The sequence below is a fragment of the Ahaetulla prasina genome, chromosome 3, assembly GCF_028640845.1.
Source record: "Ahaetulla prasina isolate Xishuangbanna chromosome 3, ASM2864084v1, whole genome shotgun sequence".
NCBI lineage: Eukaryota > Metazoa > Chordata > Lepidosauria > Squamata > Colubridae > Ahaetulla > Ahaetulla prasina.
This window is the reverse complement of record NC_080541.1, coordinates 213,629,170-213,651,637: the sequence shown is the minus strand read 5'-3', so window position 1 is coordinate 213,651,637 and position 22,468 is coordinate 213,629,170. Positions and strand designations below refer to the sequence as shown.

The following is a 22,468-nucleotide window of genomic DNA, read 5'->3' as shown; positions in this document are numbered from 1 at the left end:
CTTCCGGATCCAGCTTGGAAAGGTCCAGCTCAATTGATTACCTGGGGAAAAGGCTACGCTGCAGTTCAATTGCCTGATCGAGTCCTGTGGGTTCCAGCTCGCTGTGTTCGCCCCTGTCATCTCAATCAACCAAAAAAGAAAGATGAAGATCCTTCTGATCCTATCACTGATCTCTCTTGCCTCTTCTGTCTCTAATGCCTCTTCCTCTCTTCCTAAATGTACATGAAAATTTCCCTTCTCTCTGCTACCCATTTCTCCTCTGGCGTATTTCGCTCCTTGCCCTCTTCCCACGTTTCTACCCCTGCAGCTCTCCGTTCGCAGCGCTCCTTATCCGGAGCACAGCAGAACCTGCATCGTCCCGCAAATTATACTTGGACTATTTTGGACTTCCAAGGAGGCGTCCTTCATTCCATCTCTAATCGAACTCTGTGGCCTTGGTTTCCTGCACTCTACTTTGACTTTGCTGAAATGCTGGTCGGCGCCCATGGATTTAAACATAAAACAAAATGTGATCCTTCCCCTCGGGAAGTCTGGAACACTGGTCCAGGCCTGTATATCTGCCCAGGACATCTTACTGATCTCTCCCACCTAGATGAATGTGGGACCATCTCTGATTGGTACTGCAAGTCCTGGCAATGTGTGTCAACCGGAAAGATTTGGTGGACTGCTCCCTATACTACTGACTATATCAAAGCTATACTAGGCCCTGATAACAATTTGCCTTGGAATTCCTGCTCCAATTGGGCCTGCTGCGGCGTTCGCCTCAATCCTATGACTGTTACTTTTACATCTCATGGAAGGAGTCTTCCGATTACTGAATGGCTTAAAGGGAAAAGATGGGGGGGAAGGTCGAACGATAATTCCGACTACAGACATCCAGGAAATATATTCATAATTCGTCTTACCATGTCCTTAGAAACATCCCCACCTGTGGGCCCAAACAAACAAGTCAATTCGCCCTTTTTACAGCCCTTGATTAAAAGCAACAATCCATTGGTGTCCTTGGTCTCCTCTGCACATGATGCCCTTGTGGCAGCCCGTACTTTTCCTAACAATGATAGTAGATGTTGGCTGTGTCTGTCTTCTCAACCCCTTTTATGAGGCCATAGGTTCCGCCTACCTTTTACCAATAGCACCTCAGATACGGTTGTAGGTGGTCTAACTCTTCTATAACGGTATCCTCAATTGAAGGTCAAGGTTGTTGCCTTGGGTATGTACCCTCTAACTTTTCTCACTATTGTATCAATGCCTCCTCGGATGCCTATACTTCCTGCACAATATACTTGTCCAAAGAAAGGCTAGGACTTGACACTGGAGGGTGGACTATAATATACACTACTCTATCAACTGCAGATTGAAAGATAGAGAAAAAGAGCGTTCTCAATCCCACACGTGGTATCAGGGAATGTTTAATCTCTCTCCCTGGTTGACCACCCTCCTCTCTGCCCTAGCTGGTCCTCTGATTTTGTTGCTCCTTGCATGTACAATTGGCCCATGTGTCATGGGGAGAGTTCTAGCATTCTTGAAACAACGACTAAACAGTATTGGAGATGATGTCCTCTTACTAAGGCACACTGTTGAAAATGAATATAAACAACCTCTTTTAGAATTAGCCTCTGAGACTGATGAAGACTCTGAATCGGGAACCATTCCTTTGGAAAAGCGTACTGGCTCCCTGCGGGCTCTCCCGGAGGGGGGATCCACTGGGGATGTCATAGCTTTAGAAGAATATTACCCATCTTAAAAAATAAAAACAGAGGACATATGGATATATCATTTACCCATCTTAAAAAATAAAAACAGAGGACATATGGATATATCATTGGTTCAGGTTTTCTTAGGCCTCACAGCCGGGAGAACTTGACTTGACTTTTTTCAGTGCTACATGACAGACATGATTAATAGTACCCATAGTTTTGTTTTCCCTGAATTAGGTTTCTATTCCGCTGAACATTCCCTGAGTTAGATGCATAGTTATGCATAGTTTTGTTTTCCCTGAATTAGGTCCCTAACTTTCCCTGAGTTAGGTTTCTATTCAGGTAAAATGTATAATTTCCTGAAAAACACGTGGTATTTTGCTAATACGTATACTCTAAACGCTCGCTGATTGGTAGTATTAACTTTCTATATGCTAATTCCCTCCTTGCTGTAGTTACCCCTCCCTGCTAAAACTGCATAATAAAAGAGACTGTTGCGATCTAAAGGGGATGATCTTTTTACAACCCTTTTCTTCGTGCTCTCTCATCTTGAAAAACTCCTGGTGTGGTGTCTTTTATTTGGCTTCTTTCGTCCTTGCGAGGACCCCCTCAAATTGTCTCAGCGAGGGCTGAGACCCGTTCCTGCGGGAACCCAGGACAACATCAACAGGGAACCTAGGACTACAAATAAGTGTTGCAGACCAACAGCAACACCCAGCATGTCAAGGTTAAGAAATATTTCTATGCAATGGAAAGAAGAAAAGATTACATGAAAACAGAGATATCTCCTTCATCACTACTGTATATTTCCAATCTAAGATTTAATCCCATATTCTGAAAACTTTTCAGGAGTTGGATTTGTGCAATACTGTAATATAAGTATGAATTTGGAGGTGTCCCTCGGCATTCTGCTTTGACCGGGCCCCACTTGAAATAGTGCAACCAAATTCTGGGCACTGCAAACTGAAGGCATGACAAATTGGAACCAAATTCAGAGAAGTACTATATCAAGCTAGTGACAAGATTGAGCATTGAATCTTATGAGGGACGCTAAGTGAACTAGGTGTGCTTAGTGCAGAAGAATTGACTTAATGACAAATATGATGGCACTCTTCAAATATCTGAAGAGTTGCCGTATAAGAGAACAAGGGGACTTGTTCTCCAATATCAGGACAGAAATATCACAACAGGTATGTTGAAAATGCAGGTGAGTCAATTCATATTCAATTGGATAGTCATTTGTCCAGAATGGTATAGAGCGGGGCTGTTAAACTCCCAGCCCACCGGATGCGTCACATGCTGGACACGCCCACATCCGGTTTAGTGAAGGGGGGGAAGTCCCGATATGTCACGTGACATCGTCATGATGACATGAGTTTGACACCCCTGGTATAGGGTCTCCTGCCTGAGTAAGGTTTGGACTAGAACAGGGGTCTCCAACCTTGGCAACTTTAAGACTTGTGGACTTCAACTCCCAGAATCCTTCAGCCAGCAAAGCAAAGGTCTTTCAAAGTTTCTGCTGCTTTGAACTTCTGCCGCCTTCTGTGTATTTTTTTGGCCAGGTGATTCATTTTTTCATTCACTTTCAATTCATTTTTATTGTCTATTTCTTGAAACATAATTTCCAAAGTAGTCATAAGGCCACTTCATTTTGAATCTCAGCTGCTGTGCGCATTGGAAATCCCCATCAAATCACAGTTGGTATCTGAAAAGAACATGATTAAAAACAGGAAATCAAGCAAAACCAGTGATTTTTTTACTTCCTCATTTAAAAGTAAAAGCCAGTATTATGAGGAACATATTCTTATGAAAATAGCACAGCTGCTACAAATCATAAATCATACCCCCTGGTCATGAATTACTTCCTAGAAATCATTGTTTCAACCAGCTGGAACCTGAGGTAGGCGATATAGAAGAAAACAGCTGCCTTGGCACTCGTGAATCATATCTGAAAACATCCCTAAATCTATCTGTGTCAGGTAACACGTGTGCCCAACTATTGCATTATAAAAATAATGGGCACAATATGTTATGTTGCTCCATGCTGTCAAACTTTAAGTTCCGGACCAAACACTTCCGGGATGTAAGCAATTTTTAAAAGTCAATCCAGATAGTCCCCAAATTACAACCATTTGTTTAGTGACCAAAGTTATTAAGCAGCTGAAAAAAGGAATTTTAAACTTAGAACCATCATAACACCTCCATAGTCATATGATCAAATCTTGGACATTTGGCAACTGGCATGTATTTATAATAGATGCAGCATCCTGGGGTTAAGTTGGGATCGCCATTTGTGACTTTCCCAGCCGGCCTCCAACTAGCAAAGACAACGTGGAAAATCCGATTCATTTAATGACTGCCTGATTCACTTAACAACTGCAGTGATTTGCTCAACAACCTTGGGAACTCATTTACCAACCACCTTGCTCGGCAACATTAATTCTGCTCCCAATTTTCGTAAGTCAAGGACTACCTTATGAACAGGCTAAATTCATTTACGCAGGGCAGATTTCATCAAATATTTTGTGGCAGTTCAGCTGTAGCTCTCAGAACCAGAGAGGCAGACTATTTGTTTGAAATTTCTATATAGGTAGTCCTTGATTTACAACCATTCATGTAGTGACTGTTGGAAGGGACAAGAGCACTGACTTATGACTGTTTTTTACATTTACCACCATTGCAGCACCCCTGTTCCCATGATCAAAATTCAGAGACTTGGCAACTAGTTCATATTTATGACGGTTGCAGTTTCCTGGGTTTATGTGTTTCCCCTTTGCAACCTTCTGACAAGCAAAGTGGGATAGATAGCATCACCATCAGATGGATAAGCAACTGGCTGACAAACTGTACTCAACGAGTAGTCCTTGGTGGGTCTAAGTCTACATGGAGAGAAGTAAGCAGAGGGGTGCCACAAGGTTGTCTTAGGCCCAGTACTCTTCATTGTTTTCATAAATGACTTAGGTGAGGGAATAGAAGGGGAACTTACCATATTTGCAGATGATACTGAGATGGCAGGAATAGCTAACACCCTAGAACAGGGGTAGTCAACCTTTTTATACCTATCACCCACTTTTGTATCTCTGTTAGTAGTAAAATTTTCTAACCGCCCATCGGTTCAGGGGGAGATGCGCGAGCTATTCTGGGATGAGGCTCTTTTGTTTGCGGTCGCACTATAGCGCCATTTAGTTTCATATATGTAATGTGAACTAAACTTATGCGCGGGCGATACAAATAGTATATTTTCAGAAATTTAAATTGTCACAGGGAATTTTATGAAAACCTAATGAAAATGTTTTTAAATAATGCTATAAAAATTTTTTTAAAAAGTCAATTAAATAAAAAAAAGGAAAGTGCTTCAGACAAAACTCCTACCGCCCACCATGAAAGCTGGAACGCCCACTAGTGGGCGGTAAGGATCAGGTTGACTACCACTACCCTAGAAGATAGGTTCAAGATACAGAAGGATCTTGACCAACTTGAACACTGGGCCCTATCTAACAAAATGAAATTCAATGTGGGGAAAAGTAAAGTCCTATACTTAGGCAAGAAAAACCAAAAGTACACATATAGACTGGGTGAAACCAGACTCAATAGCAGTGACTGTGAGAGGGATTTTGGAGTCCTACTGGACAACCAGCTAAATATGAGCCAGCAGTGTGCTGCAGCAGCTAAAAAAGCCAACACAATCGTAAATTGCATTAACAGAGGGATACACTCAAGATCAAGGGAGGTACTAATACCACTAAAGCCTTAGTAAGACCACATCTAGAGTACTGCATCCAGTTTTAGTCACCACACTATAAAAAAGACGTTGAGACTCTAGAAAAAGTGCAAAGAAGAACAACCAGGATAATTAGGGGACTGGAGAATAAAACATATGAAGAACGATTATAGGAACTGGGCATGGCTAGTCTAGCGAAGAGAAGGACCAGGGGAGGCATGAAAGCAATCTTCCAATATTTGAGGGGCTGCCACAGAGAGGAGGAGGTCAAGCTATTTTCTAAAGCACTCAAAGGCCGGACAAGGACTAATGGATAGAAACTGAACAAGGAGAGATTTAATCTGGAAATAAGGAGAACTCAACTAATGGAACAGAAGTTGCCTTCGGAAGTTGTGGGAGCTTCATCACTGGAGGCTTTCAAGGGGAGATTGGACTGCCATTTGTCAGAAATGGTGTAGGATCTCCTGCTTCGGTGGGGGGTTGGACTAGATGACCTACAAGGTCCCTTCCAACTCTGTTAATCTGTTAAAGTGAATGGAGAAATCAGATTCACTTAACAACTGAGTTACTAACTTAACAACTGCAGTGATTCACTTAACAACTGTGGCAAAAAGGATCATAAAACGAAAAAACTCACTTAATTTTCTCACTTAGCCACAGCAATTTTGGGCTCAATTGTCATAATTTGAGGACTACCTGTATACGGTAATGTGCCTATTTTAATAGAATTTCTGCCAAAGAGTTTCCAGCCTTCAATTTTGCCTATACCAGAGCTTCCTTGACCTTTTCCTCCATTATCCAAAACTGCAGATAAGAAAGCTTTATCAAAATTTGAGGACTCAAGATGAAGGCAAAGTCCCTTCCTTTAGCATCTCAAAACATTGAACGGTTGCTAAACAAAATGATCATAACTTGAGGGAGGCCTGTATTAGAACATCACTGGAAGATCTTTATGTCATGTCAATAAATTTCAATTGGTAATTTCTCCAATTTTTGCTTTAAGAATAGATTTTTAATGTATTTTACCACACAAGAAAATCTTCAGTCAGTCAGTCAGTTAGTTAGTTATTTAGCATACGGCAATTTTTTAAAAAGTTTTAATATTTTTAAAATGTCCCTGTTAGGATAGGTGAAAGGTTTGTGCATCCATCCCTAAAGAAAAAATACTTTAACACAATTTTGGATAATTTATCCAGGTTTGCGAACCACTGGCCTATTCTGTAGCCTACAGGAAGCTAACCAAGAATTCCAGCTTCGGGCCATGGCTACGCCAATCAGTTTCAGCGTTTCCTTCAGGTCACCTTCCCCAAGCCAGGTGGGCAGTTCAGGTAAACGCCAGCAGCGCTCTGAAATATAGCTAGTCCTCAACTTGTGACCGCAACAGAGCCCAGAATTTATGTTGCTAAGTGAGAAATCCGCCCAGTGAGCTTTGCCCCATTTTATGACTTTTCTCCCCACATCTGTTAAGTGAATCCCTGCAGTTGTAAAATTAGTAATCCCCGGTTGTTAAGTGAATGGACTTGGTTCGTCTGAATGCCCCAAAAGATGGTTATGCAACCCTGGGACACTGCAAAGGTCATCAATAGGAGCCAGTTGCCCAGCGTCCACATTTTGATCACATGACCATGGAGGGGCTTCCCAAGCATCGGACTGTAAATCACGTGAGCGTGGGTGTGGATGCTGCAACGGTCGTTAAGTGTGAGAAATGGTCCTAACTTTAAGTCACTTTTTTCAGGGCCGTTGTAACCTGGAACGGTGACTAAATCAACCGTTGTAAGTCGAGGACGGCTTCTACAGCAGACCCACAGCCCCCGGCGACCCCATCGAGCCCGAATGGGACGGTTCTTCCGAGGCTCCCTTTCCCTCCTTCCCTCCCCCTCGGCTGCGATCCGCGGCTGCCCAGTGCCAGCCGCCGGGTCTGGGAGTCACGAGGAGCCGCCTGATTGTTTCCTCTTTCGCAACCGCTTCCCGCTCTCGCAATCCCGGGCAAACCCGTCAGCCCACCTGCAGCAAACCAAGGCGGGGCGGCGGCTTTCTTCGTCCCCCCTCCCCATAACGTCGCGCCCTCCCGGGACCTTTGGCTACCTCGTTCCCCTCTGCGCCAGTGCGGGGCGCAAGTCCTTCAGCTCTCCGGACAAAGGAGGACCCGACTCCCGACCCCGCTCTGCGCGCTCCTTTCCCGGCGGCGGCCAGCTGAGCCCGGTGGATCGTCATGGCTGGGCGCGATCTTGCCACGCTCGCCTTCTGGCTCCTGCCGGGGCTGCTGGTGGCCTCCGCGGACGCCGCCGGCCTCTACTTCCAAGAAGGGCAGAGCTGCTACAAGCCGCTGCCGCGCAACCTGCCCGGCGTCCGGTAAAAAAAAGCGGCGGCGCGCAATCCGATCGCTCCAGTTGGGGAGGGATGGATGGCTCGGCGGGATAAGCGGGCAGAGCTCGGATGGGATGCCCCGGGGCGGGTGAGTGGGAAAGCTCGGCTGAGCCCGATCGGAAGGGCTTCCCTTGAATTGTAGAGGTCCGAGAAGCTCCCGGTAGAGAGCTGGGAAGTAGCCCGTCCTCAATCAGCAGAGCAGATGAAATGCATTCGGTTAGAATCAGGGGTCTCCAACCTTGGCAACTTTAAGCCTGGCGGACTTCAACTCCCAGAATGCCCCAGCCAGCTTTGCTGGCTGGGGCTTTCTGGGAGTTGAAGTCCGCCAGGCTTAAAGTTGCCAAGGTTGGAGACCCCTGGATTAGACAGAACTACGAAAGGGAAACTTCCCAGCCGGCGTGGCATCGGGACGGTGATTTGGCACGGCTGGAGATTTTAAGCAAGGGGAGAGGCAGGGTTTAACCGAATAACGGAGTTAGGAAAAGGGACCTTGGAGGTCTTCTAGTCCGACCCTCCCTGCTCAGGCAGGTCAACCCTAACTAGCCTGGCTTGGTGGCTCAGTGGCTAAGACGCCGAGCCTGTCGATCAGAAAAGTTCGAATCCCTTAGTACCGGTCTCCTGCGTGAGCAGGGGGTTGGGCTAGATGACCTCGAAGGTCCCTTCCGACTCTGTTATTGTTATCAAACCCTAGACCATTTCAGACCCAACCGCTGTCCAATATCTCCTTAAAAAGCTTCCAATGTTGGAGGGGGAGTTGAGCAAGTAGATCGACCGACCCATCCGGCCATCCTCTCGCCGGTCCCCAAGCTTTGGCGGCGTGGGGTAGCGCGGGCGATCCTGCAGCTGCGGCTGGAAGGAGAGAAGCGAGGGGGAGATCTCCGCCCAGCGGACTTGGGGCAAATCCACAATAAGCTTTTTATCTAATCGCCCGGGAGCCTCCCTCGCTTTTTGGGCTCTGGATGTACCCGGGGCGCGGATGGAAAGGGGGGCGCGCGATGCTTAGACGCATCGGACGAGCCGGCGGCGGCGGTGGTTCAACAAAGCTTGTTTTCGCGGTGCGGTGGTCCTAACCGGGAAGGTGGCCCGGTTTCAACCCGGGTCCATGCCTGCTTGCTTGCTTACCCCTGAAATTGCTTAGCGGGTTTGTGCAACCATTGGATCTCCAACTTTACCTTAAAAATGTAATCTCGTGTACAACTTTCTGAGTATCTTGGCAAACAACTGTGATTTAAAATAAATCTATATATGTGGGAAAGAGATAAGCATCGGTTATTAGCAGATATGGGCATTTTGCCCCTGAGTAAGATGACCTCAGCAGCAAAGTATAATGCACTGCATATTTTTTTTAAAAAAATAGATAATTTGTAAAGAGATTGAATCTCGATTTATTTCTGTGACACCTGGGGGAATGAATGTTCTGCTTGAAAACATGGACTCCCTGTGTTGATCAGTGTAGATCAGTTTCTCAACCTGGGCATCCAATCAGCTCTGACCCGTATCTACTCTTTTTTTTTTCACCTGGGCAAATTCAAAATGTGTGGACAACAACTCCCAGAATTTCACAACCAGTATTGGGGAAATTCACCAGACATCTGAAGAATCCTGGGAATTGTCCACATATTTTGAAATTGCCCAGGGTAAAAAAATAATAATTGGTAGAGGTGGCTTAGAGCTGGATGAATCCATAACAGAAGGCAGCTTCTTATAAGTTGAAATATAAAATAGCAGTTAAAAACTTTACAGTTGTGAAGTTTACTAAGGGTGTCTCTCCACCTCCAGTTTATAGTTCTCTCAACCAATTCTTGCTGTCAGCAAAAAACCAAAACCAAAACCCCTATCCAGCCTGAAACTGGTTCTCTTGGCCCTTGCTCCAGGTCAGTGTTATCACCTTACTTCCCTCCAGCTAATAGGGAACAACTGTATATATCTTGAGGTTGAGCCCTTGGTTGATGCTAAATATGGAAGGAAAAGCTACTTCAATAGCTGTGCAGTCAAGCCTGACACACAATTCATGGTCTGGCAACTGCTGAAGTCAACCTAATGGAGATATCCCAGAAAAAAGGTGTTAGCAGGGGTCCATCTGACTTTTGGGTAAGGACAGGGGGACAGTCAGCCTAAGCAGGACATAGAAAAGACTCTGAGATTTTAGACTAGCATCTGATCTTCAGGCATGGAGTTAAACCTGGTTACATCGTTTTGTCATTTGTTGATGATGGTGTTCAGCATTTAACTCCCTTTACAGTACAGATAGTCCTCAACTTTTGGCCAGAAAGAGCCCAGAGGCCAGAATTTCTGTTGGAAAAAGAGTGTTAAGTTAGTTTTGTCACATTTTATGACCTTTCTTGATCCGGTTGCTAGGTAAATCACTGGAGTGGTTAAGTTAGTAACCGGGTTGTGTTGTGAATCTGGCTTCTCCCCCATTGAGTTTGCTTGTCGGAAGGTCACAACAGGGGATCACATGACCCCAGGACCCTGCAAACTGTCATAAATATGAACCAGTTGCCAAGCATCTGAATTTTGATTGTGTGACCATGGGGGATGCTGCTATAGTCATAAGTGTGGAAAACAGTCATCAGTCATGTTTTTAAGTGCTGTTGTAACTTCACTAAATGAATAAGTCGAGGACTATCTGTAATAATTCATGAGAACAGAAATAAAGAAGTGGGATTCCTAAGAAACCGCTAGTTTATGAGAATCATCAGAATGCAAATCAGCCACACCCTAGAATTTCCTACATTAACTTTCTCGAAAGAGGACATCCTTCCCAAAGATCTGCCAAGTGCCCTGGGTCTACCAAGCAGGCTTGGTCTCCTTGGGATTCTGCTTTTTCCATAAAACATATATTTGTTCGTTGTTGATCCTTCTGGGTTGCACACGGTTGATGACACACAATGCATTTGCAGCTTGTTTATACAGTTTTCCCCTCCTCTGGATAATTAAGGTAGATTCCCTATCTTTTTCAGCCAGCATGGCTGCTGGGTATTATGGGTCATATAATTCAAAAGAATCCCTTTGCAAATGTTGATATGCTAACATTCTGCTGTCCCGAGATGTTCCCCTCCCCCATCCCGAGATGTTCCCCTCCCCTGCCTGGAGTTTTGCAAAACAGCCACGAGAACAAAGTTCTCGTGCCTGTTTTGCAAAACAGCCACTCTTCCCTTCCCTCTCTAAAGAGGGAGAGTAGTTGAGGTCATCAGAATTCTGAGGAAGAAAGGCATCTCGTGATAAACTCCCGTCCTTTCTGCCTACCTTATTTCACAAACTGTCAGTGAATCAAATGAAGTGGGAATTATGTTTGCCGTTCAGACTAGGATAGACTTGGTTATAAATCTGAGCAAGCACTGAGAAATAACCCTCTTGCCTTTGCTCACAGGAAGTTAACTTTCATTATTATTTCCCCCCCCCAAAAGAACCTATCCTCGTCCACATGAATATTTGGATATCGCTAAGCTGCCCAAGAGCTGGGATTGGAGAAGCAGAGATGGAGTCAATTATGCCAGCACCACTCGAAACCAGCACATTCCCCAATACTGTGGATCCTGCTGGGCTCATGGCAGCACCAGTGCTCTAGCAGGTAGGGAATACCTACAGGTGAGGCCTCACTCTTGACTATTGAGAATCACAAATCTTAAGGGAGGAAATGCATAGATTTTTTTAAAAAACAAATCTTCGTCACTACACCTCACACCACCATCTGCCTTTCAAATCAAATTAAGTGTTTCCACTTGAAAGTGTGGTATGCCTTTTGAGGTTGGGCGATACTGAAAGAGAGGTGGAGGACTTATCTCATTGGTGCTATCTTTGAGTTAGTTGTGTAGTTTTCTACCTCTTGATTGGCCACTAAGGACCTCAAAGAAAAATATTTTACCTTAGCACGCAGTCTGTGGCTCTGAAAGGTTGCAGTTTTTGTTATTTTCAAAGCTTGTTTCTCTCTCTTAGATCGCATAAATATCAAGAAGAAAGGTTCCTGGCCCTCGGCGTATCTCTCTGTTCAAAATGTAATTGACTGTGCCGATGCTGGATCTTGCGAAGGTGGGGACGACAGTGGCGTGTGGAAATATGCTCATGAACACGGTATCCCGGATGAAACATGCAACAATTATCAAGCTAAAGACCAAGGTGTGTGTATGATCAGAGCACCAAAGTGCGTAGGAGGTGGGCTCCAAAAAAGGGAAGGGAATTTCAGCCATCCACCTTTTGTATTGGCCTTGCAATGGCTGCAAATGTTTATTAGCCTACATGCTTCATTTAACGACATGAGCCTGTGATTGTAACTTGTCAGCAATGATAATAATGATCACCACAATTTTTGCCAATTTGGCAAAAGTTGTTGTAAATTTCACTATTGAAATTTACTATTCTTATCCAACAAGATATTCTGCCAACATCTTGGAGTGCAACTCCAAGGAAGGATCTACCTGGAAGGAAGGATCTACCTGGTTAGAGTGCAGTACCGCAGGCTGCTTCTTCTGCTTGCCGGCTGCCTGCAATTTGGCAGTTCAGATCTCACTAGGCTCATGGTTGACTCAGCCTTCCATCCTTCCGAGGTGGATTAAATGAGGACCTAAAATTGTTGGGGACAATATGCGGACTCTGTAAACCACCTTAGAGGGGGATGTAAAAGCACTGTGAAGCAGTATATAAGTCTAAGTGCTATTGCTTATTACTATTACAGTGTCCCAGAGTCATTTGACAAGTGATCCTTTGACAAGCAAAGTCAATGAGGAAGCCATATTCACTTAACAATCGTGTTACAAACTTAACAACTGCAGTGATTCACTTAACAACTGTAGTAAGAAAGATCATAAAATGGTGCAAAATTCACTTAACAGCTGTCTTCCTTAGCAACTGAAATTTTGGCCTCTATTGTGATCATAATTCGAGAACTTGTGATACACTGTCTGGGAAAATTAACTGCTGTTTCCATTTATCTTGTGCAATTATTTTTGAAGACTGCAAGAAATTTAACCAGTGTGGAACATGCACCACCTTCGGGAAATGCCATGTGATAAAGAATTACACCCTCTGGAAAGTGGGAGATTATGGCTCTGTGAGTGGCCGAGAGAAAATGATGGCGGAAATCTATGCAAATGGACCCATCAGGTACGGGAAGGAACACAAGTTTTAATGGCTTAGAATGATTAATGTGGCAAGTTAAAGTGATGTGATTGAAGTAGGTGTGGATAGCAATGTTGTGACCCAGGCCCAAGTAGGTAGTAATAAACTTAGTCTGTGGAAAAACAAACTAACTTTATTTGAACGGTTGGTAATTATTTCATTCCCAGTGTCGTTCAACTCAAAGTAAAACAAATGCCTCCCAACACATTCCTCAGTTCTCTCGCAAACCTTGGTCCAATTAGGCAAACTGCCAAAGGCCCTTTTTGGCAAACATCCAGAAGCCACAAAAACAAAGACGTAGAGGAAGCGAAGATGCAGCTACAACGTTGTTTTCCAGCAAAGCTCAAACACTGGTGCTAGTCTGTTTTAAGCCTTATGGGAGGGACCAATCATCTCTTGGCCCTACTCCCGAGTTGTCCTCTCTGCTTGAGCTGCTCTTGCCTTCTGGCAGCTCTTCTCATGCATGCATTAGGAACAGGCTCCTCCTGTTCCTCTGTCTAACTACTATCAGTCTCTGGAGGCTCTGGAGTCTGCACCTCACTTCCCAATGGCCCTGGCCCCATCTCAGCCTCATAACTGTCCAACTCTGTTGCCAGCTCCGTAGGCTGTTGACAGACCACAAGCAAAGTTGGTTCACTGGAGGAGAAGAAATTGTTTAAAGCCACATTTCCCACCCTTGGCAACTTTAAGAAGTATGGACTTCAACTCCCAGAATTCCTCTGCCACCAGCTGGAAAAATCCTCCCCCATTATTTTATTTATTTAACTCCATAAAATGGAGTCTGGTAGTGTTGTCTGGAATTAATGTTTAGTGGGGGCTTAGATGGGGTGGAATTTGGCCAGCATTAGGGCTTTGAGGGAGTTCACGGACCATCTACGTGAAAGACTGTACAGTCCCCTGGTGATGGGCTGAGCTAGAGCTTATACCTCCATAGAAATGTACAAGTTCAAATTCTCTCCTAGATGTATTCAAATCCATGATTGGTTCCTAGCAAGTGTCACTGCACATGTGTTACTGGAGGCCACCTAGCTAATTTAGATTCTAGTTGGGAACTCTTCCCTTCTGTGATAACTGCACACATTTCAGCCTTGTTTACTTTAAAGGTAAAAGGTAAAAGTTCCCCTCGCACATACGTGCTAGTCGTTCCCGACTCTAGGGGGCGGTGCTCATCTCCATTTCAAAGCCGAAGAGCCAGCGCTTTCAGAAGACGTCTCTGTGGTCATGTGGCTGGCATGACTCAAAGCCAAAGGCACATGGAACGCTGTTACCTTCCCACCAAAGGTGGTCCCTATTTTTTTCTACTTGCATTTTTTACGTGCTTTCGAACTGCTAGGTTGGCAGAAGCTGGGACAAGTAACGGGAGCTCACCACGTTAGGCGGCACTAGGGTTTTGAACCGCTGAACTGCCGACCTTTCGATCGACAAGCTCAGCATCTTACTCACTAAGCCTCTGGGCTCAGGGCCTCTGGTGGCTCAGCAGACTAAATCTGTCTGTTATTAACACAGCTGCTTGCAATTACTGCAAGTTCAAGTCCCACCAGGCCCAAGGTTGACTCAGCCTTCCATCCTTTATAAGGTAGGTAATGAGGACCCAGATTGTTGGGGGCAATAAAAGTTGACTTTGTATATAATATACAAATGGATGAAGACTATTCCTTAACACAGTGTAAGCCGCCCTGAGTCTTCAGAGAATGGCGGGATATAAATTCCCCCCCCCCAAAAAAAGCCCCCTCGTCCCCCTTTACTTTGCTAGCCTTCTAATTTCATGTAATTTAAACAGTTGTGGGATCATGGCTACCCCAGGCCTGGACAACTACACCGGAGGAATTTATAGTGAATATCACTCTTCATCTTTCATCAACCACATTATCTCTGTGGCTGGTTGGGGTGTGGAAGATGGAACTGAGTACTGGATTGTCCGCAATTCATGGGGTGAGCCGTGGGTAAGTAGAAGCAAGATATTTCTTTTTTAAAAAAAACAACGTTTGTGAGGACTGTTAGAGTGGTATGTTTCACTTCAGGACAGAGATTATTTTTAATCTTCATAGACTGTACCATGCCCTTGGTTGCCACTTATGGAGACTTGCAAAAGTTTTCAGCAAATAATAATTCTGAATGTGGCAAAAGAAGGAAATGCTTAAATACATGCCAAGAAAGTCAAAGGTAGAGCAAATTTAAATGAAGTTAAATCAGTTGTAGTATTTGAGCTGGTCTCCATCGGGGCATGTTGGTATGTGATCTCAGTACATCACTAAAACTCCAGTTTTTGTCTCCTTGATGAGAAATGGCATGGAAACCATCAGTGGGACTATAGAAAGGGACTATGGAGCAGGATGTCCACAAGCATGGGTGGGTGGGTGGGTGGGTGGGTGCGTATTATGAGTGTGCAAAATCTGAAGATGGCAGTTGTGACCACAAAATCCTTACATCAGAGCTGCTTTAATGAATTCCCAGGGCTGCCCATGAAACTAGAGAGAGGAATCCTCCAGGACTCTCCTCCATGTTAGTTGCATTAAATGATTCCTTAAGTAAGAAATAGAATAGAACAAAACAGAATATAGTTTTTTATTGGTCAAGTGTGATTGGACACACAAGGAATTTGTCTTGGTGCATACGCTCTCAGTGTACATAAAAGACAAGATCATCAAGAATCATAAGTTATCACACGTAATGATAGTCATAGGGTACAAATAAGCTAGCAGGAAACTATCAATATAAATCATAAGGATACAAGACGCTCTTCTGAAACTCACAAATGTCTTTTGATGAAAAGAGCATGGAAAATATGACGTGAGGACCTGGGGTTACTGGGCTGTGCTGGAATGTAGGAACTTTCGTAGAGCCAGAGGATGGGTCTCTTTAGGCCAATATTATCCCTTGAGTGGCAACCAAGTCTCAGGGCTCCTCATGACTATGTTAAGCACTGAAACTGAAAGAAGCCACCATGAGAGATTGGCCACACCTACTTTATCCCCTGTGTTACTTAAAGAGGACCTTCAGAATGATGTCCCTGTCCTCAAGGACACCAGATAGAATTCTTTATTGGCCAAGTGTGATTGGACACACAAGGAATTTGTCTTGATGCATATGCTCTCAGTGTACATAAAAGAAAAGATACGTTCATCAAGAATCATAAGGTACAACACTTAATGATCATCATAGGGAACAAACAAGCAATCAAATCATACTAGGAAAAAATATCAATATAAATCATAAGGATACAAGCAACAAAGTTACAGTTGTGCAGTCGTAAGCGGGAGGAGATGGGTGATAGGAACGATGAGATTAATAGTAATACATGTAGTAATGCAGATTTAGTGAATAGATTTTCTCACAACCATGCTGATGGTGTCGTGGCCATGGAGAGCTATGCAATTCAGATTCAGAACTGCTGTCAGGCCCAACACCATGAATGGCACGTGGGGATTCTTCCAAGCTGGGTTCTTTATTGTTTCACACTTATAGACAAATTCTTGCCAGACTGAGGAATCTGCCATCTGCATCTAACAATATTCTTTGTGGACTATTAGGGAAGGACTGTCTGCATCTTCTTTCTCTCACACCATAGGATCTGGACTGAGTTGCTTCTTACTCCTCTGGAATGCAACCCCTCCCTCCTGGAGATCCACTTCCTTACTGCATTCCATCACAAAAGCAAGGGAGGCCCAAGGAAGTTGAGTTCTTGATCCCAGTTCATCTGGGTATTGAAGCTCACCATCAAAAGTAGCTGCTTCAGATAGGGGGACAGTATGTTGTGACCAAGGCCCAAGTAGAGATTTCCAAACACAATTCAATCCTGAACAAACTTATTTTATTAAAACAGCTGAGAATTCATTCATTCTCAGCTTAGTCAAAAACAAATTCTTATAAACAGTCCTTCGGCCTTATCACCAACCTTTGTGGTTCTTGGCAACCTGCCAAAGGCTTTTCTTGGTAAAACCCCCACAAAGTTCAAGAGACACTGACAAGAAGAAATGGAATCAACATTGCTGTTCCACAAAGAATTCAATGGCTGGTTGCTGCTCTTTTAAGCCTTATGGAAGGGGCCAATCATCTTCTGGCCTTACTCCTGAGTCGTCCTTTTTGCTTCAACTGCTCTTGCCTTCTGGCAGCTCTTCGCATGCATGCACTAGAAACAGGCTCCTCCTGTTCCTCTAACTCTCTGCTGTCCACCTCTGGAGGTTCCAGAGTCCACACATTGCTCCCAGATGACCTTGGCCCCATATCTGCCTCCGACACAGAGCCCTCATCTGGGCTTTCCCCTGACTCCAGGACTTGCCCATTGTCCTCCCCAGCCTCCTCATTGTCCAACTCTACTGCCAGGTCCGCAGGCTGCTAACGGACCACAACAGATTCTGCCCCATTGCATTGTTGGCACTTTTTTCGCAAGTTCAGGCACAATCAAAGCTTAAGTGGCATTTTTGAACAAAGCTATAAGAGGAGAACAATGGTTGGGCCACAATTCTTTTGTGATGCGGTTGTGTTTGTCATTCCAGGGTGAAAGAGGATGGCTGCGCATTGTGACGAGTGCATATAAAGGTGGGAAAGGAGCTGACTATAATCTGGCTGTTGAAGAACAGTGCACATACGGAGACCCCATCGTACCTTGAATTCTTTTGCGAGAACTTTTTCAGCTAGGGGTTTTTTTACTTTTGAATGGGAAAATTGCTTTCTGAAGGATTGGCAGGCAACATACGGACTGGTAATTAAACTGAATTTTCAATCTTTTTTTTTTTTCATTAAAGATTTTGTATAAATTTTCAAAATGAATTTATTGATTCTGCTGAGAAAACCTTGCACTGTTTTTCAAATGGAAATGAACTGTGATTTAACCTTGACCTTTTTCAGTCAGGGTTCAGGCTGGGATATGGGAGTGAGACTGTGTATCTATGTGCTCTTAGGGCAGGGGTCTCCAACCTTGATAACTTTAAGACTTGTGAACTTCAACTCCCAGGATACCTCAGCCAGCAAAGCTGGGAGTTGAAGTCCACAAGTCTTAAAGTTGCCAAGGTTGGAGACTCCTGCTCCTAGATGACCTCTGCTGGGAGTGGGATGGGGGTGGAAGGTCCTATTCCCGCGGCATAGAATCAAAATCATATCTCAGCACCCTTCAGTACTATCGATTATGGCGTCCTTCTGGACTGGCGAGAGGCATTGTCTTGGTCTCCTTCCTCTGGGGTCAGTTTCAATTGATTTTGGGGGAGGGGGGAAGATGTAGCCCACGGCCCTTATTTTGTGGGTGCCCCAGGGCTCAGTTCTCTTTCCTCTCCAAGTTAACACATACATGAGGCTGCAGGGTGAGGTAACCCAACAGTTTGTGGTAAGGTATCGCAATAACTTCTTTCTATCTCCATTCTGGGCTGCCATAGATTTCTTGTCTCCGTGCTTGGAGACTGTAAGAAAATGTATGGGGCACAATCGGCCAAATAAGATAGAATGGTTTTGGGCCTTCCGGTGACAAAGTTTTACCACCATTAGTCCTGAATGTGGCGGCACTTGGACTGATGGCTTCTGCTAGAAAAACAGGTGGCAGCCATGGCCTGGAGAGCCTTTGCACACCTTAGGGTGATGTACCTGTTGTGCCCGTGCCTGGATTAGGAGGCTTTGCTCACAGTCACTCATGCCCTCATGACTTTTCTTCTGGACTACCGCAATGAGCTCTACATGGGGCTGCCCTTGAAGAGCATTCTGAAGCTCCAACTGGTAGAGAACGCAGCGGCATGGTGAGTAAAGGGTGTCAGATATTCAACACATACAACACCACTGCTTTCCAAGTAGCATTGGTTATCAGTGTGTTTCCAAGTGTAATTCAAGGTATTGGATATCACCTTTGAAGCACTACATGGTTTGAGGCTGGGTTACCTTTGGGACCATCTTCTCTGTCAGGCAGGTTGAAATGTTGCAGGTCCCGTTAGTCAAAGAATGTCACTTGGCAGAAAGCATGAGAAGTGCCTTCTCAGCCCTCCAGAAGATTCTCCCTTGACATATCAGGATGACCCCCAACCCTGTTGGCCTTCACACAACTGTTGGCCTTCACACAACTGTGGAATTGTGTGTCCAGGCTTGGAGACCAAGTGTGTTAAGGACCCCGTTTCCTGGCTGTGTTAACATCCATAGTAGCAGTTTTACTTGGTGCAATATATATTTTGTACTTTTAAATTATTTTAATGTTTTATGATGTACGCTACCCAGACTCACTTGAGATGGGCAGCTATAGAAATCGAATCAAATAAATAAAAAATATATTACAAATAATCATGTCTAATTCTTTTGAAATGTGTAACATTTGGGGGCAGATTCCTTAAATTATTTTATTATTTATTATCTGAAACTAGTACGGATGTCAAATTTCCAACTCTCTGTAGTGAATAGATAGAATAAAACCTAGGCCAGTGATGGCTAACCATTTTGCCGTTGCCTGCCAAAAGCGGGGGGGGGGGGGGGTCACGCGCATGTGTGCCCACACCCATAATTCAATGCCCCCCCTCCACATACGCACGCTCTCCCCCACTTTTGGCACATGACGGCAAAAAGGTTACCAATGGGCCCGGTAGGCCCGTTTTTCACTCTCCCCAGACTCCAGAGGCTTTCTTGGAGCCTGGGGAGGGCAAAAACGGCCTTCCCCACCCCCCACTCCTGGAGGCCGGAAATGGCCCATTTCCCGACTTCCAGTGGGCCCAAAAAACAGTTGGCCAGCATGTGAATGTGCGGTGGAGCTGAGCTAGGGCAAGGCCCATGTGCTCACAGATATGACTGTGTGCCACCTGTGGCACACGTGCCATAGGTTCACCATCACGGCCCTAGGCTGACAGACAAGGAAATGCAGGCTAGGATGCTTGCACATTATCCTTGATAGACAAATCTTCCTGAGATCCTTGCAATGAAGTTGTTCTATAAAAGAAAAAAAATATGATTAATCCTATTGGTTGATTTTGTTCTAATCTAAACATAGACGTGCAGTCACTCTTTTGTAAGCTACTGAGCAATCTTAATAAAACTAACACAAAAGTGCTGGTATTTCAAGATTCTAACAAAATACCTCATGGACATGGATATATACCAAATATAGCCGTGTCTAGAGGCCAAGTGGAGCTTGGCTAACCACCAACCTGAAAAAGTGGGCTTATGACCTAGATCCAAAATTCCAGAACATTTATGGCCATTTGCAGTGTCCCATGTTTATATGTCTGTATTTTACAACAATTTTGCCAAAAAAACCAGGCGTTTCTTCCAATTTTAAGCAAAACCATGCCAATGGTGAATGATTAAGTTTGCTTAATGACTGCTGCAAAAAAAAATAAAATAGGGTCAGTCACATGACCAACCCATTCTACAATTGTTACAACTTAGAACTGTAAGAAGCAGACTTCATTATTGTTGTAACTTGAGGACTATATCCACAAGTGCAAACAACTTCTGGCCAAGTATTTCCATATAATATAACACCCAAGAAGCATGGAGCACTTGCTTCTCTCACCAAGGTATGCTAGAGCAGGGGTCTCCAACCGTGGCAACTTTAAGATTTGTGGACTTCAACTCCCAGAGTTCTGGAATTCTGGAAGTTGAAGTCCACAAGTCTTAAAGTTGCCAAGGTTGGAGACCCCTGCACTAGAGAACTCCCTAAAAGCTGGAACTGAACACACTCAAAACCGTAGAAATGGTGGTAGACTTTAGGAAAAACCCTTCCATACTTCCACCTCTCACAATACTTGACAACACAATATCAACAGTAGAAACCTTCAAATTTCTGGGTTCTATCATATCGCAAGATCTCAAATGGCATCAAAAACATCATTAAAAAAGGACAACAAAGAATGTTCTTTCTGCGCCAACTCAGTAAGCTCAAACTGCCCAAGGAGCTGCTGATCCAATTCTACAGAGGAATTATTGAGTCTGTCATTTGCACCTCTATAACTGTCTGGTTCGGTTCTGCAACCCAACAAGAAAAACACAGACTTCAGAGGATAATTAGAACTGCAGAAAAAATAATTGCTACCAACTTGCCTTCCATTGAGGACCTGTATACTGCACGAATCAAGAAGAGGGCCGTGAAAATATTTGCAGATCCCTCGCATCCTGGACATAAACTGTTTCAACTCCTACCCTCAAAACGACGCTATAGAGCACTGCACACCAGAACAACTAGACACAAGAACAGTTTTTTCCCGAAGGCCATCACTCTGCTAAACAAATAATTCCCTCAACACTGTCAGACTATTTACTGAATCTGCACTACTATTAATCGTTTCATAGTTCCCATCACCAATCTCTTTCCACTTATGACTGTATGACTATAACTTGTTGCTGGCAATCCTTATGATTTATATTGCTATATTGATTATCAATTGTGATGATACCTTGATGAACGTATCTTTTCTTTTATGTACACTGAGAGCATATGCACCAAGACAAATTCCTTGTGTGTCCAATCACACTTGGCCAATAAAATTCTATTCTATTCTATTCTATTCTATTCTATTCTATTCTATTCTATTCTATTCAAAGGATAGAGAGCAGGACTAGAAGCAATGGATGGAAACTAATCAAGGAGAGAAGCAACCTGGAACTAAGAAAAAAATTCCTGGCAGAACAATTAACCAGTGGAACAACTTGCCTTCAGAAGTTGTGAATGCTCCAACACTGAAAGTTTTTAGGAAGAGAGTGGACAACCATTTGTCTGAAATGGTATAGGGTTTCCTGCCTGAGCAGGGGGTTGGACTAGAAGACCTCCAAGGTCCCTTCCAACTCTGTTATTTTATTCTATTGTTCTGTTCTGTTCTGTTGTTCTACTCTACACTACTCTACTCTAAACTCTATTCTGGAGAGGTTTCTCACGTGCATTTCCTCTTCTTCTTAGAACTGAGAGAGACAAGCAGTTATCCAATTAGCTTCTATACCTAAAGCAGGACTACTGGTCAGAACTAATCCTTCCATCCCCAGCCCAACTGATGAAACCTCTGGGATGAAAAGTGAAGCGTCTTCTTTTTTTTCCTCAAGGAAAAGAAGGTGGGGGAAAAAAGAAGTCCAGTCCAGTTGCCTTTTGGAAAAAGCAACTTTGAGACAACTATGACCTGGATGACTGAGAATTTCCATTTGGTTAGTTAGGTTCATAAGACCCAGTAACGTCAGTAATATTATAGTTCAAACGTTTTTTCAGCCAATGTATGAAGAAAACATGGGCCGGTGAATAGCGCAGGCTGGTAAAGCCTGTTATTAAGAACACAAAGCCTGCAATTACTGCAGGTTCAAGCCCAGCCCAAGGTTGACTCAGCCTTCCATCCTTTATAAGGTAGGTAAAATGAGGACCCAGATTGTTGGGGGGGCAATAAGTTGACTTTGTAAATATACAAATAGAATGAGACTATTGCCTTACACACTGTAAGCCGCCCTGAGTCTTCGGAGAAGGGCGGGATATAAATGTAAACAAAAAAACAAAAACAAAAAACTGATGTCTAATTCTCTATCCACTTATTAAAAGATATACGGAAGCTTTTCAGCGTTTTTCCCAGTGTCATTGTTTGCTTTGCAAATTGAAGACGACATTCCACAGGCACAGCCATTTTTA

General features: G+C 44.1%; 1 protein-coding gene across 2 annotated transcripts; it reads left to right on the top strand.

Moving 5' to 3' along the window:
- Positions 1-7,386: 7,386 nt before the first annotated feature.
- Positions 7,387-22,399, top strand: LOC131194133 (cathepsin Z-like). Of its 2 annotated transcripts, XR_009154106.1 has the most exons (7): positions 7,387-7,770; positions 11,196-11,359; positions 11,725-11,904; positions 12,738-12,888; positions 14,684-14,846; positions 17,400-17,605; positions 21,761-22,399. XR_009154106.1 is itself a non-coding variant. In XM_058174788.1 (6 exons), exons 1-6 carry the CDS (start codon positions 7,631-7,633, stop codon positions 17,511-17,513), a joined length of 912 nt encoding a protein of 303 aa, XP_058030771.1. In that variant the 5' UTR covers positions 7,387-7,630; the 3' UTR covers positions 17,514-19,158. The 2 variants fall into 2 exon arrangements, 1 of the variants encoding a protein (XP_058030771.1); XM_058174788.1 differs by lacking the exon at positions 21,761-22,399 and having other exon boundaries at positions 17,400-19,158.
- The last annotated feature ends 69 nt before the right edge of the window (positions 22,400-22,468 follow it).

What these genes read in the sequence shown, in the direction of transcription:
- LOC131194133 (XM_058174788.1), top strand. Translation starts at nt 7,631, where the DNA reads ATGGCTGGGCGCGATCTTGCCACGCTCGCCTTCTGGCTCCTGCCGGGG. An exon ending in CGCAACCTGCCCGGCGTCCG is followed by an intron (nt 7,771 to 11,195) that starts GTAAAAAAAAGC and finishes CCCCCCCAAAAG; the next exon opens with AACCTATCCTCGTCCACATG. An exon ending in TTATCAAGCTAAAGACCAAG is followed by an intron (nt 11,905 to 12,737) that starts GTGTGTGTATGA and finishes TTATTTTTGAAG; the next exon opens with ACTGCAAGAAATTTAACCAG.